At 47.1% G+C, this 12,264-nt stretch overlaps 1 protein-coding gene across 11 annotated transcripts in view; it reads left to right on the forward strand.

Annotated features, from left to right (window-relative positions):
- Positions 1 to 12,264, forward strand: part of Fam193b (family with sequence similarity 193 member B) — a 36,072-nt gene that overhangs the window by 7,132 nt on the left and 16,676 nt on the right. For 4 of the 11 annotated variants that reach the window (XM_070036456.1, XM_070036457.1, XM_070036460.1 and 1 more), the window contains exons 2-3: positions 10,535 to 10,777; positions 11,633 to 11,864. In XM_070036456.1, the coding sequence (XP_069892557.1) occupies positions 10,535 to 10,777; positions 11,633 to 11,864 (475 nt within the window). Of the gene's footprint in view, positions 1 to 221; positions 283 to 683; positions 1,437 to 6,539; positions 10,778 to 11,632; positions 11,865 to 12,264 lie in introns of those variants that run through there. The other 7 variants (XM_070036467.1, XM_070036462.1, XM_070036464.1 and 4 more) reach the window with 6 other exon arrangements.

Raw genomic sequence — 12,264 nt, forward strand, 5'->3', positions numbered from 1 at the left:
CTGAAAAATGATATGGGGAACCTAAGGCAGAAAGAAGAGACCAGCGAAATTGTCAGCCCTGGAAGTCCTTTTTAGGAAATGATAGCCCTGTTATATAATGTAGACTTGGGGGTTCAAAGAGACCTTGAAGGTCACTTGTCTGGTCCTCTCTCCTGTGCTTCAAGTAATCAATTTGGTTTGGGCAAGTCTCACTTAGTAAGTTTCCCTGTCATTTCTTCCAGGGCAGAAGAGGAAAGAAACTAACGGGTATTGAGCACCTACTGTGTGCCAGGCCCAGGCCAGGTACTTTATATAATTTATTTCCTTCTGTCCTCACAACTCTGTGAAGTATGGTGTTATTCCCATTTCATAAATTGAGGAACCTGAGGTTCAAAGACATTGAGTGATCATTCCAAGATCATACTGCAAATGACAGAATGAGAATTTGAGCTCACAACTTTCTCCAAAGTTCATGCTTACTCCCCTCACCCCCCGCCCCATGAGAAACCCATGCTATAGTTATAATAGCAGAGCACAGTTAACCCAACGTTCCAGGTTAATGAGCAGCTTGGGCCCTTTATGTGGCTACTTGCACCTAAGACGCAAGTTCAGTGGCAGGGGTGGGGGGTGAGGAGGGTGGTTAGGCTTGCAGTGACAGAGGGTCACTAGGGTCAGCCACCCTCACCACCCTGTCCTTGTCTCAGCTTGTACCGCCAGAGAAGATTCTCGGCCAACTGGTCTTGGGCTGTGAAGCAGTTGTCTACCTCCTGGAAGGGCCAGGAAGTTTGGGTAGAAGTTCCAGGCCACTGAGGTATAATCGGGTCCTGAAGAGTTCACTGCAGTTCTCAAGGCCAGCATTGTTATGGTGTGAGGCTCTCTGCTCTGATCGCCTTCTTACCACAACGACAGTGACACAGCCAGGCTTTTCTGTATGGCATGTTGGGACAGGGGCTGGTTTGGCCGTGTTCTAAAGTATGTCCTTTGTATGGAGAAGCCGAGGCATGAGCCAGAAGGGCTTTCAGCGTTCATTTACCCAGTGAATGCCGGCTGTGTGGCAGGCCCAAGCCATGCCTGGGTTCCTGGGCACATGTAAATGACCAAGATCTACCCTGTGACCCCAAAGACCTCACGTCCTACGAGGGACTTGGGGACAGACAAAGACTACATCTGTACACAGCGTGATAGCCGCGACAATCCAGCCAAAGCCTCATTGACAAAGCTTTGACTTACGGTCTTCAGTGGTGAGGTTGGCATGAATGAGATCAGAGCTGTGAGCATTTGTTGAATGAGGAAATGGGTAGATGAATGGAGGAGTGAATGGTGATTACTTGCCTGGTGAGTTATTCTAGGCTGATTAATTTTCTCAACTTCTCAAAGAGAATTTTAGTTCCTGCTGTTGTCCTCAACCTGCCTGGTGCCAAGGAGGCCCTTGGAGTTCAGAGCTTTGAGAAGAGAGAGTAAGTTCAGAATAGAATTTGGAACCTATTGCAGGGCAGCTGGTCAGATAAGAGTGTGTGTCTTGGGGAAATCCAGTGCAAACATACACAAGCGCTTGGGACTGGAAGGAACCCCTGGGAGGAATGAGGCTAGGTTGAATGTTGGGAATTCCATCCAAGGCGGTTCTTGGCACCTGCCTGGTGTAGTGACTAGCGTTATTCCCTGACACTTGCCAAATTGTGGACAGAAAGGCCAAGCTGGAAAATTGAGTCATGCCCTAAGCTCTGTCCAGATCTGGCGCAAACTATGTCATTCTGAATAGCCATTCTGTTCTCATGAGCACCCACTGGGTGACTGGCACCCTAGCGGCTCTGCATCAGCTATCTCCAAAATGCCAGAGGCTCTAACAGTCCCAAAATTATGAAGCAGCCCAAAGTTTTTGTTTCTGTTGGTTGGATCTGCTGGTGTTTACCAAACTTAAGTATTAAAATTGAGACAGTGTAAAGATATTTAGTCACTAGTTCATTTAAGATCACATAGACTGGAAAGCAACAGTGGTAGAGCGTTTGCTTAGTATGCAATAGGCCTTGTGTTCAGTCTCAGGAAGGAAGGGAGGAAGGATGGAAGAAAAGAAAAACACATCACTTGCTAGCGCATAAGATGTAGTCATTTATTTATGTGTTGGTCACTGGACTTGAACTCAGGGTCTGGTCACTGAGCTTTTGTGCTCAAAACTAGTGCTCTACCACTTTAAGTCACAGAGCCATTCCTGGCTGTTTGGTAGTTAGTTGGAAATCAGTCTCATGGACTTTCCTGCTCAGGCTGGCTGTGAACTGTGATCTTCAGGGCTCAGCCTTCTGAGTAGTTAGGATTACAGGTATGAGCCACCAATGGCTGACAAAAGTTTTATTTAAAAAATACTTTTCAGGGCTGGGAATGTGGCTCAGTGGTAGAGGCCTTGCACTGCATTCATGAGGCCCTGGGTTCGATTCCTCAGCACTACATAAGCAGAAAAAGCTGGAAGTGGCGCTGTGGTAGAGCGCTAGCCTTGAGTTGAAGAGTTGAGAGTTCAAGCCCCAGGACCATCCCCACACCCAAAAAAAGTACTTTCCAAACAAAACATTTTTTTTAGTTTTGCAAACTTCTTTAATAAAATTAAGCTGAATTCTTTTTTCTTTTTTTTTTTGTCGGTTGTGGGGCTTGAACTCTGGGCTTGGGGGCTGTCCCTGTGCTCTTCAGCACAAGGTTAGCGCTCTACCGCTTGAGCCACAGTGCCACTTCCTGTTTTCTAGTGGTTTATTGGAGATAAGAGTCTCATAGATGTTCCTCCCTGGGCTGGCTTTGAACCGCGATCCTCAGATCTCAGCCTCCTGAGTAGCTAGGATTATGGGCATGAGCCACTAGCGCCTGGCTAAGCTAAATTCTTATCTCTGCTGTTCAACTGTTACAATATGCTTCTGTAGAAGTACATGAAAAAGGAAATCCAGCCTCACATAGATTTGTAGTTGGAAAAGTGTGTGTGTGTGTGTGTGTGTGCGCGTGTGTGTGTGTGTCTGTGTGTGTGTGTCTGTGTGTGTGTGTGGCCAGTGCTCAAGGCTAGCTCTACCACTTGAGCCACAGCACTACTTCTAGCTTTTTTCTGTGTATGTACTGAGTAATTAAACCCAGGGCTTCATGCATGCTAGGCAGTGGCTATAGACTCCAGCCCCATGAATTCAAATAGCTTCAGTTTAGACTTCACCTGGCTCATTGGCTGCTTTGGGGATGAACATGCCACTACTTAGATCCTCCTCTGATAATGCCACTCTCTCCAAAGATGCTGGCTGCACTGGAAGAATGAAACAGAATTATCTTGGAATCTTTCTGAGCAAATCCCAAATCAACATAACCCCTAGAACTTTTTTTCCTCTTCTTCCTCCATCTTTTGCTTAAGGCTAGACCTGAGACTTCAGAAGTGCTGAAATTTAATCTGAAGTGAGCTGGCACAATTTTTTGTTGCCTATGACTGCTGGGCATAAGAATCAGTTCCATCAGCCTTTGGGATGAAAAAAAAATGGCTGGGTGTTCTCATTTATTTCATGAACATTTACTGAGTACGTTCCTTTTGTGGGAATACTCTGCCAGGTGATTAGAATTACAGCAGAGAACAATGAGTCCAAAGCCTGGGTTGACTTAACTCTTCAATGCACGAGAGGCCATCTTTGTCAGAGTTTAGAAAATGGCAAGACATTGCAGTCAGGTTGGAGGCAGAGCTCTGTTGGCAGAGCACTAACCAGTGAGTAAAAGCGTCAGGTATCAAGTTCAAGTTCTGGTCTTGGACCAGAAAAGAGATTGCAGGAAAAGAGAACCCTGAGGCTGGGGAGGTGGCTTAGTGGTAGAGCCTAGCACGCAGGAAACCCTAGGTCCGATTCCTTAGTACCACAGAGACAGAAAAAGCCAGAAGTGGCACTGTAGTTTAAGTGGTAGAGTGCTAACCTTGAGCACAAGAAGCTCAGGGACAGTGCCCAGGCCCTGAGTTCAAGCCCCAGGATGGGCAAAAAGAAAAAAAAGAAAACCCTGATCCTAGAGTTTGTTTCTTTCATGCCACAAACCTGGAGGAATGGTGCTTTACTGCCTAAACATAGCAAAACCAGGGCTTAGTATTCTCACCCCCTCTGGCAATTAAGCAAAGATGAAAATGTCAGAGAGAAAACGAGGTGTGGTGCTGTGTCCCAGCAATCCCAGCAATAAGGAGGCTGAGACAGAAGGATTGCAACTTTGAGGCCAGCATTGTGGTGCTGTGTCCCAGCAATCCCAGCAATAAGGAGGCTGAGACAGAAGGATTGCAACTTTGAGGCCAGCTTGGTCTATGTAGCGAGACTCAATCTCAAAAACAAAAAGAAAGGTGAAGAAGAAAGCAAAGGATGAGCTAGAGTGGCACACATATAATCCCAACGTTTAGAATGTAGATAGAGAATCAAATTTGAGGCCAACCCAGCCGAAAGTTAATGAGACCCTATCAAAAACAAGCCAGGGGCTTAGTGGTAGAATGATTGCCTAGCACGCATGAAGCCCTGGGTTCAGTGCCTCAGTACCACATACACAGAAAAAGCTGGAAGTGGTGCTGTGGCTCAAGTGGTAGAGTGCTAGCCTTGAGCAAAAAGAAGCTCAAGCTTCATTTTGCTCAAGGCTAGCTAGCGCCCAGGCCCTGACTTCAAGCCCCAGGACCAGTTTTAGAAAAAAGCTAGGCCGACAGTAATGGCTCATGTTTGTAATCCTAGCTACCCAGGAGGCTGAGATCTAAGGATCGTGGTTCAAAGCCAGCCTGGGCAGGAAAGCCCCTAAAACTCCTCTCCAATTAGCCACTAGAAAACTAGAAGTGGAGCTGTGGCTTAAAGTGGTAAAGTGCTAGCCTTGAGCAAAAAGAGCTTAGGGATAATACCCAGGTTCTGAGTTCAAGCCCACAACTGACCAAAAAAACCCCAAAAAACCCATAACAACCATATGCTGGGTGCTGCTGGCTTTTTTAAGGTGGCTGAAATCTGAGGATCGAGATTCTAACTTCAAAACCAGCCCAGGCAGATAAACTAGAGTGACTCATGTCTCTCTTTTTTTTTTTTTTTTTTTGGCCAGTCATGGTGCCTGAACTCTGGGCCTGGACGCTGTCCCTTAGCTCTTCAGCTCAAGGCTAGTGCTCTACCACTTGAGCCACAGCACCACTTCCAGCTTTTTCTGCTTATATGGTGCTGAGGAATCGAACCCAGGGCCTCATGCATGCAAGGCAAGCACTTTACCACTGAGCCACCTTCCCAGCCCCAGACTCATGTCTCTTAAGTAATCAGCAAGAAGTCAGAAGTGGAGGTGTGCCTCCAGTGGGAGAGTGCAGCTGTGAATGAGAAAGCCTGGGTTCAAGCCACAGCACCAGCACACACACAGCCAGACATTAAAAAAATACGTCTCTAATTCCAGCTACTCAGGAGGTAGACCTATGAGGATCTTGGTCTGAGGCCAGCCCCAGCAAACGTGCTAGACCTCTATCTGGGAAACAGACTAAAAACAAAAATGTCTGGAGATGGGGCTCAACTATGTCCTAAGTTCAATCACCAGTACCAGCAACAAAAGCCGGACGCTGGTAGCTCATGCCTATAATCCTAGCTACTCAGGAGGCTGAGATCGAATGGTCATGGTTAAAAGTCATCCTACTAGGAAAGTTTTGCAAGACTCTCATCTCCAATTAACTACCAAAAAGCGGAAAATGGAGCCATGGCTCAAGTGGTAGAGCCAAAAAAATATCCGCACCTCAAGTTCAAGCTCCAGGACTGGAAGGAAGGAAGGAAGAAAGAAAAGGAGAAAGAGGAAAATGGTGGGAGAGAAAATGTTGGGGAGAAGATAGAGGAGAGAGAAAAGTTTCCTGCTGCACAGCACATTGAAATCAGAGGAAGCATCAGGATCTAGGGGTTAAGACATAAGTATCAAGGGTGCCCCTGAGTGAGCATGAAAGAAGGATTTAAGTATAAAACTCAAATAGGATAGCGGATATACCCATGTCCAGTGTAGATTTGTTGAGGGTACAGCAGCTCCTTAGGCCTGGATAGTAGGTTGAGCACCTTCTCCCAATGTCTCAAGCTTGCCAGCTTTGTCTCTATCTGGAGTTTCTCTCTTTATCCTGGAAAATAGGTGTACTGTAAAGTGACTTCCGTTGGGTAGCAGATCACTTATTTTGTGTATCAATTTGGCTCATTATTTTCATTAACCGAAGGACATCCTGTCATCCCTAAAGAAGGCAGTCATCCTCATTCCACAATAGAAATTGGAACCATTCAGGTACAAGTCCAGGGGGGAGATGTGGCTCTTTCTCCCTGGGGAACAGTAATTGCTTTTCTTTTGGTCAGTCGCGGGGCTTGAACTCTGGGCTTGGGCGCTGTCCCTGCGCTCTTCAGCTCAAGGCAAGCGCTCTACCACTTGAGCCATAGTGCCACTTCCAGTTTCTTTTCTTTTCTTTTCCTTTTTTTTTTTTTTTTTTTTTGGTGGTTCGTGGGGCCTGAACTCAGCCTGGGTGCTGTCCCTCAGCTCTTCAGCTCAAGGCTAGTGCTCTAGCACATGAAGCACAGCGCCACTTCTGGCTTTTTCTGCTTATGTGGTGCTGAGGAATTGAACCCAGGGCCTCATGCATGCAAGGCAAGCACTTTACCACTGAGCCACCTTCCCAGCCCCCAGGAGCAGTAATTTCAAGCACACCAAACGGTCTCTACCTTTTGTATTGCCATGGGCACATCTCCCAATCTGCTCTAGCAACCATAAGCCCAGCTGAGCCTATGCCCTGAGCCAGACTTGTGCTTTCTAGAGGAGGATCCAGGCTGGAGTCACACCTCGTGCCTGTGCCTAGTAGAAGGAACAGAAGAACAGATAAGTAATTAGGATGGAAGGCACAAATGCTATGACCAAGGCCCTTGTGCTTGGTGAGTAAAGGAGAGGGGAGGTGAATCGGAAGAGTCTCCTAGGAACGCCTAGAGAAGTCTGCATTTATGCTGGGCTGTTAGCCCCATCCAGCTGAGGTCTGGAAGTATAGAGTAGTTGGAGAACTTAGGCATTTGACTTCATGAAATTGAGGGCAGAGATTGAGATATCCAAGTCCCCATGCATTCGTTGCCTGTGAAAGATTCTTGTTTCTTACAAAGTACCGATCATTTATTGTTTCGCTTTCTTCCCGGTCATGTTATTAGTGTCCTGTCAAGCAAAATATTATGTGCCTAACACTGGATTTGATGCTTTATTGAATTTAACTCTTAGTTGACCCTACAAATTAGGACTTGATCCATTTTACAGATGAGTAAACAGGGTAAGTAAAACTTGACCAGTACCACACAGATGGTAAATTAGGGCAGTGTAGAAGTAGAACTTGGCCGGTACCATTCAGTGTTAAATGATGGTGGCCCAGGGTTACTGCCCAAGCAAGTGTGTCCAGTGCATCCCAGTGCTCCCAAGTACTTTCACACTAAGTACAGTCTCACTGGTCACACACTTACTAATTGTATGTTTGCTTGTGTGTGTGTGTGTGTGTGTGTCTGTGTGTGTGTGTGTACACACATGGGTCTTAAGGCTTGAACTAAGGACCTGGGCACTATCCCTCAGTTTTATGCTCAAGGCTAGAGCTCCACCACATTGAGCTATATCACCATTTCAGCTTTTTGGTTAATTGGCGGTTAAAGTCTCATGGACTTTCTTGTTCCGGCTGACTTTAAACCCGATCTCAGCCTCCTGAGTAGCTAGGTGAGAGCCACCGATCACCTGGCTTGCATGTTTGCTTTTTAAAAGAAAACAAAAGCATTTTTTGGTATAGTGCTTTATGCATTAGTCAATTCAATTCTTGCCCATACCTGTAAAACTATATACATTGTATATTGCAGTCATAAGAAGAGGCCCTGGATTGATTCCCTGTTAACACCAAGTAAATACATACTATATCAAATATATGTATATATTATATATGTATATCTCAAATAATGTTACTCATACAAGATTTTCATCCTATGTAATTACTTTAGAACCCAAGTGAAACAGAACTATTGTGGTAAAATTCCTATTTGGAGTTTGCTTTAATAGTATTATTCTCATCATAGGGAAAGAGACTTGTAGTGGCCTCCCTCCTCCACTAAGAGCCCATATTGCACTTTACAGCTATGGAACGCAGTTCTGAAAAGGCCTTTCCCCTTCTGTGAGATGCTCTCCACAGTGGCTTCTTAGGTAGTTTACATGAACTACTTTGCTTAATAAGACATCCCCTTGGCAGGAGTTGTATCTCTGGTACTCTTGTTCAAATACTGGGTTCTCCCCCGCTACGTTTCATTACACTTTTGGATTTTGTTCTTGTTTTTGTTTTTAAGGAACGAGATGGGCCCAGGTGAATGTCATTATAACATTGGAAGTTCAAGGGTAGCTTAATGCCAGCTCTTTGTGGAGCTAATTTCCCAGCACAGATGATGGCACCTGCTGCAGATATATATCCACCCAGTGAGGGTTAACTTGGGAAGATTACAGAGTCGCCTGTTGTTGCAGAACAGACTACCCAAAGAACTAGTGGTTTAAAACAACCATTTACCTTTCCTTGAGTCTGCTTCCTGATCTGGGCAGGCCTTTTTGATCTCAGCTGGGCTCCCTCAGGTATCTCTGGTCATTTGGCCAGTTTGCTGGGAGCCAGCCTGATCACACCTTAGAGGCCCAAGAGTGAGCAAGCCCAGCTATGCATGGAAACAGGAAATGTACGCAGTTTTCAAGCTTACGCTTGCAGCACATCTGCTAATGTTCTGTTGGCCAAAGAGTGATGAGATCATGCGCAGGGCCAGTGGGAGGGGAACTACAGAATTGCAGGAGAAGCCAGTAAATTGGGGGCATTAAATCCAAATATGATTAGTCTCCCAGTCAGGACCCCTCAATCTCAAAGAAAGCCTTCAGTCTTATATTTCTGGGTTTGATTTGTCCTAGGAGGGAAATAAACAGACCAAGTACTGACTGTGCTGGGCCTACGCTCCAGCATGTGCAGGGCTAGGCACTTCACCTGCTTTTGCAGCCACCCTCACAACAGCTCTGCAAGGTAGGTGGGTATCTCCATCACAGTTAAATAACTTGCTCAAGGTCATCTGGCTGATAGTGGTGGAGCTGAGATTAGAATGCATGACTCCACCATCCCTCCTGCCTCCTCCTCGGAGCACCAGGGTCTGGTGCACCTATCCACCAACTTTCAATTGAGCTGGTGCTTCTTTAAAAAAAAAATACATTTATACACACACACACACACACACATTTATATACATACATATCTAGATAGAGAGAAGGAAAGCATGAGTTGGGTGGCTCACACCTGTATTCCTAGCTTCTTAGGAGGCTGAGATCTTGAGGCCCATAGTTCGAAGCCAGTGGGAATAGAAAAGTCTAGGAGACTCTTATCTCCAATAAGCCACTCAGAAAAAACAGGAAGTGGTGCTGTGGCTCAAGTGGTAAAGTGCTAGTTTTGAGCAAAAGAAGTTCAGGGACAGTGCCAGGCCCTGATTTCAAGCCCTAGGACCAGGAGGGGAAAATTTACATAATATATATATACATATATATGTATATGTGTGTGTGTGTGTGTGTGTATGTATCTATGTACACACATACATACATAGATACATACACACATATTTACTAGTTCTACAAACTTCAAACCATTTTTGTAATCCTAAAAAAGTGTGCACATTCTCCCAAACTGCATTGACTCAAGGCATCCTTTCCTCCCATAGGATCTTGACCTTTCCTAGACATGCCAGACAGGAAAGAGCCATCTTCTTTTTTTTTTTTTTTTTTTTTTTTTTTTTTGCCAGTGCTAGGGCTTGAACTCAGGACCTGGGCCCTGTTCCTGAGCTTCATTTCCTTAAGGCTAGCACTCTACCACTTGAGCCATAGCTCTGCTTCTGGCTTTTTCTTTTTACGTGGTACCAAAGAATTGAATCCAAACCCGGCACCGGTGGCTCACGCCTGTAATCCTAGCTACTCAGGAGGCTGAGATCTGAGGATCACGGTTCAAAGCCAGCCCGGGCAGGAGAGTCTGTGAGACTCTCATCTCCAATAAACCACTGGAAAACCAGCATTGGTGCTGTGGCTCAAGGGGTAGAGCGCTCGCCTTGAGCTGAAGAGCTGAGGGACAGCGCCCAGGCCCAGAATTCAAGCCCCATGGCTGACAAAAAAAAAAAAAAAAGAATTGAATCCAGGGCGTCATGCATGCTAAGGGCAAGCACTCTACCACTAGGCCACATTCCCAGCTCATCCATCTGTTTTTTTTTTTTTAGTTCCTTGAGACCGGGGATATCTGGGCATTAGGGCATCTGGGCATGAGCTTTGGAGTCAGACTCAATAAGGTTCAGCCACTCACCAGCTCTGTAACCCTGAGCAACTGATTTAACATCTTGTAGTCTTTATCTAAAAATAAGTAAAAATGCAAGTAAGAACACCTTGTTTTGCAGAGCTGCTACAAGGACTGAAACTAAATTGTGTTGATGAAGTGCCTAACCTAATAAGGGGTATTCTGAACACCACTGGCATTTCTCTAAGGAAAACCTCCCCCCCCGCCCCCCGCCCCCGGGAAACCCCATGTCTGTCTGTTGAACAGGTTCCCCCTACCTCCAGCCAGTCTGTGCAGACATGCTGCCTGCTGTGTCATCGAGAACGCAAAGGCTGGGAAGAAGGCCCTTCACAAAACGGACTGGTATTGCAGGGTGAGAAGCTGCCCCCTGACTTCATGCCAAAGCTCGTCAAGAATCTCCTAGGCGAGATGCCCCTGTGGGTTTGCCAGAGTTGCCGGAAGAGCATGGAAGAAGACGAAAGGCAGACGGGTCGAGAACACGCAGTGGCGGTAGGTAACTGCTGCTGAGAGGGTCCCTCCGTGCACGGCTGCGTGGACCCAGCCTTTGCAGCTTTGGTTCCAATGAAGGGAAGGAGAAACCCCTCAGCACAAGATGCTCCCCTCCCGCCCATGGATCCCATCGACTGCCATCCTGCCCCCTTGTCACCTGGCCGCCCGCAAGTCTGTGACAGTTGGGAAGGCAGCCAGAGAGCAAAGGTGACGAGTTGGAAATGTAGCCCAGTCAGTTGCATCTCATAGCTGGGAGCTTGGCAGTCCGCCATCCCATGAGCTGCGGCCAGGCCCTCCCTCGTTCCCTGCAGACTCTTGCCAAGGACGGTTCTATTGATGCAGTGCCCGTCCTGGGGCTTGAACTCAGGGCCACACACTCTCTTTTTTTGCTTAAGGCTGGCACTCCTTACGACTTGAATCACAGCGCCACTTTCAGCTTTTTGGAGGTTAATTGGGGATCAGGCTCACTGACTTTGCTCAGGGGGATGGCTTAGAACTCTGATCCTCAGATCTTAGCCTCCAGAGTAGCTAGGGCTATCGGCGTGAGCCATCGGTGTCAACCCCAGGATCATTTTACCTCCAAGATTCCTGGTGTTAAGACATCATTCTTGTTCTTCCCACTCCCCAGAGGCCCATGTTCACAGGAAGGCTTAGCTGTACATCCATGGAACTGAGCTCACCAAGCCCCTCCCTGCACAGGCCTGACTCTTGCTTGAACTTCAGCCTGGGTTGCTGTAGTTGTGCTTTGGCAACGGCACAAAAGCCTGGAGGACAGAGTATGCTAGGGGGGTAAACGGAGGCAGCAAAGGGTCAGCTTCACTATTTGACATGAGTCCTTTTCTTCCTCCTTTCCAGATCTCCTTGTCACACTCATCTTGCAAGTCACAGTCCTGTGGGGGTGACTCTCATTCTTCCTCGTCCTCCTCTTCATCATCCTCATCTTCCTCTTCCTCCTCCTGCCATGGGAACTCAGGGGACTGGGATCCCAGCTCGTTCCTGTCGGCACATAAGCTCTCGGGGCTGTGGAACTCCCCGCACACAGCGGGGGCCATGCCAGGCAGCTCCCTTGGGAGTCCCGCCATCCCCGGTGAGTCTCTAAGCTCGGGAGAGAGGTGACTCCTCGGTGTAGGTGGCTGCATTTCCCTCTCATCAGGGATCGGTTATTTAGATAATAAAGCATGGAGCTTTCTGATGCAGTAGGAGAACCTAGGCTTGACTGTCTCTGTGAAGCAGCTCCCCTGAACTGTGAAGTTAAATAGTGCTTGCAGGGAAAAGCTTGCCCGGGCTTCTTTGGTTCTCATAGCAGAAGGGCCCGTAGGGAAGGCAGTAGGACTTAGGTCACTAACACTTGCTCTACAGCACGATGGATAGCCTATTTTCCCCACCTGAGGGGTGGTGAAGAACTAACTCGATCTCCACCAGAGATTGGCAGTGCCAGCTGCCCTACTGATGAGAGAGTTGGAAGCTGTAGAAGCCTATTTTGGACT

The sequence above is a fragment of the Dipodomys merriami genome, unplaced genomic scaffold (assembly GCF_024711535.1).
Source record: "Dipodomys merriami isolate MVZ:Mamm:240054 unplaced genomic scaffold, mDipMer1.0.p SCAF_271, whole genome shotgun sequence".
NCBI classification, from domain to species: Eukaryota; Metazoa; Chordata; class Mammalia; order Rodentia; family Heteromyidae; genus Dipodomys; species Dipodomys merriami.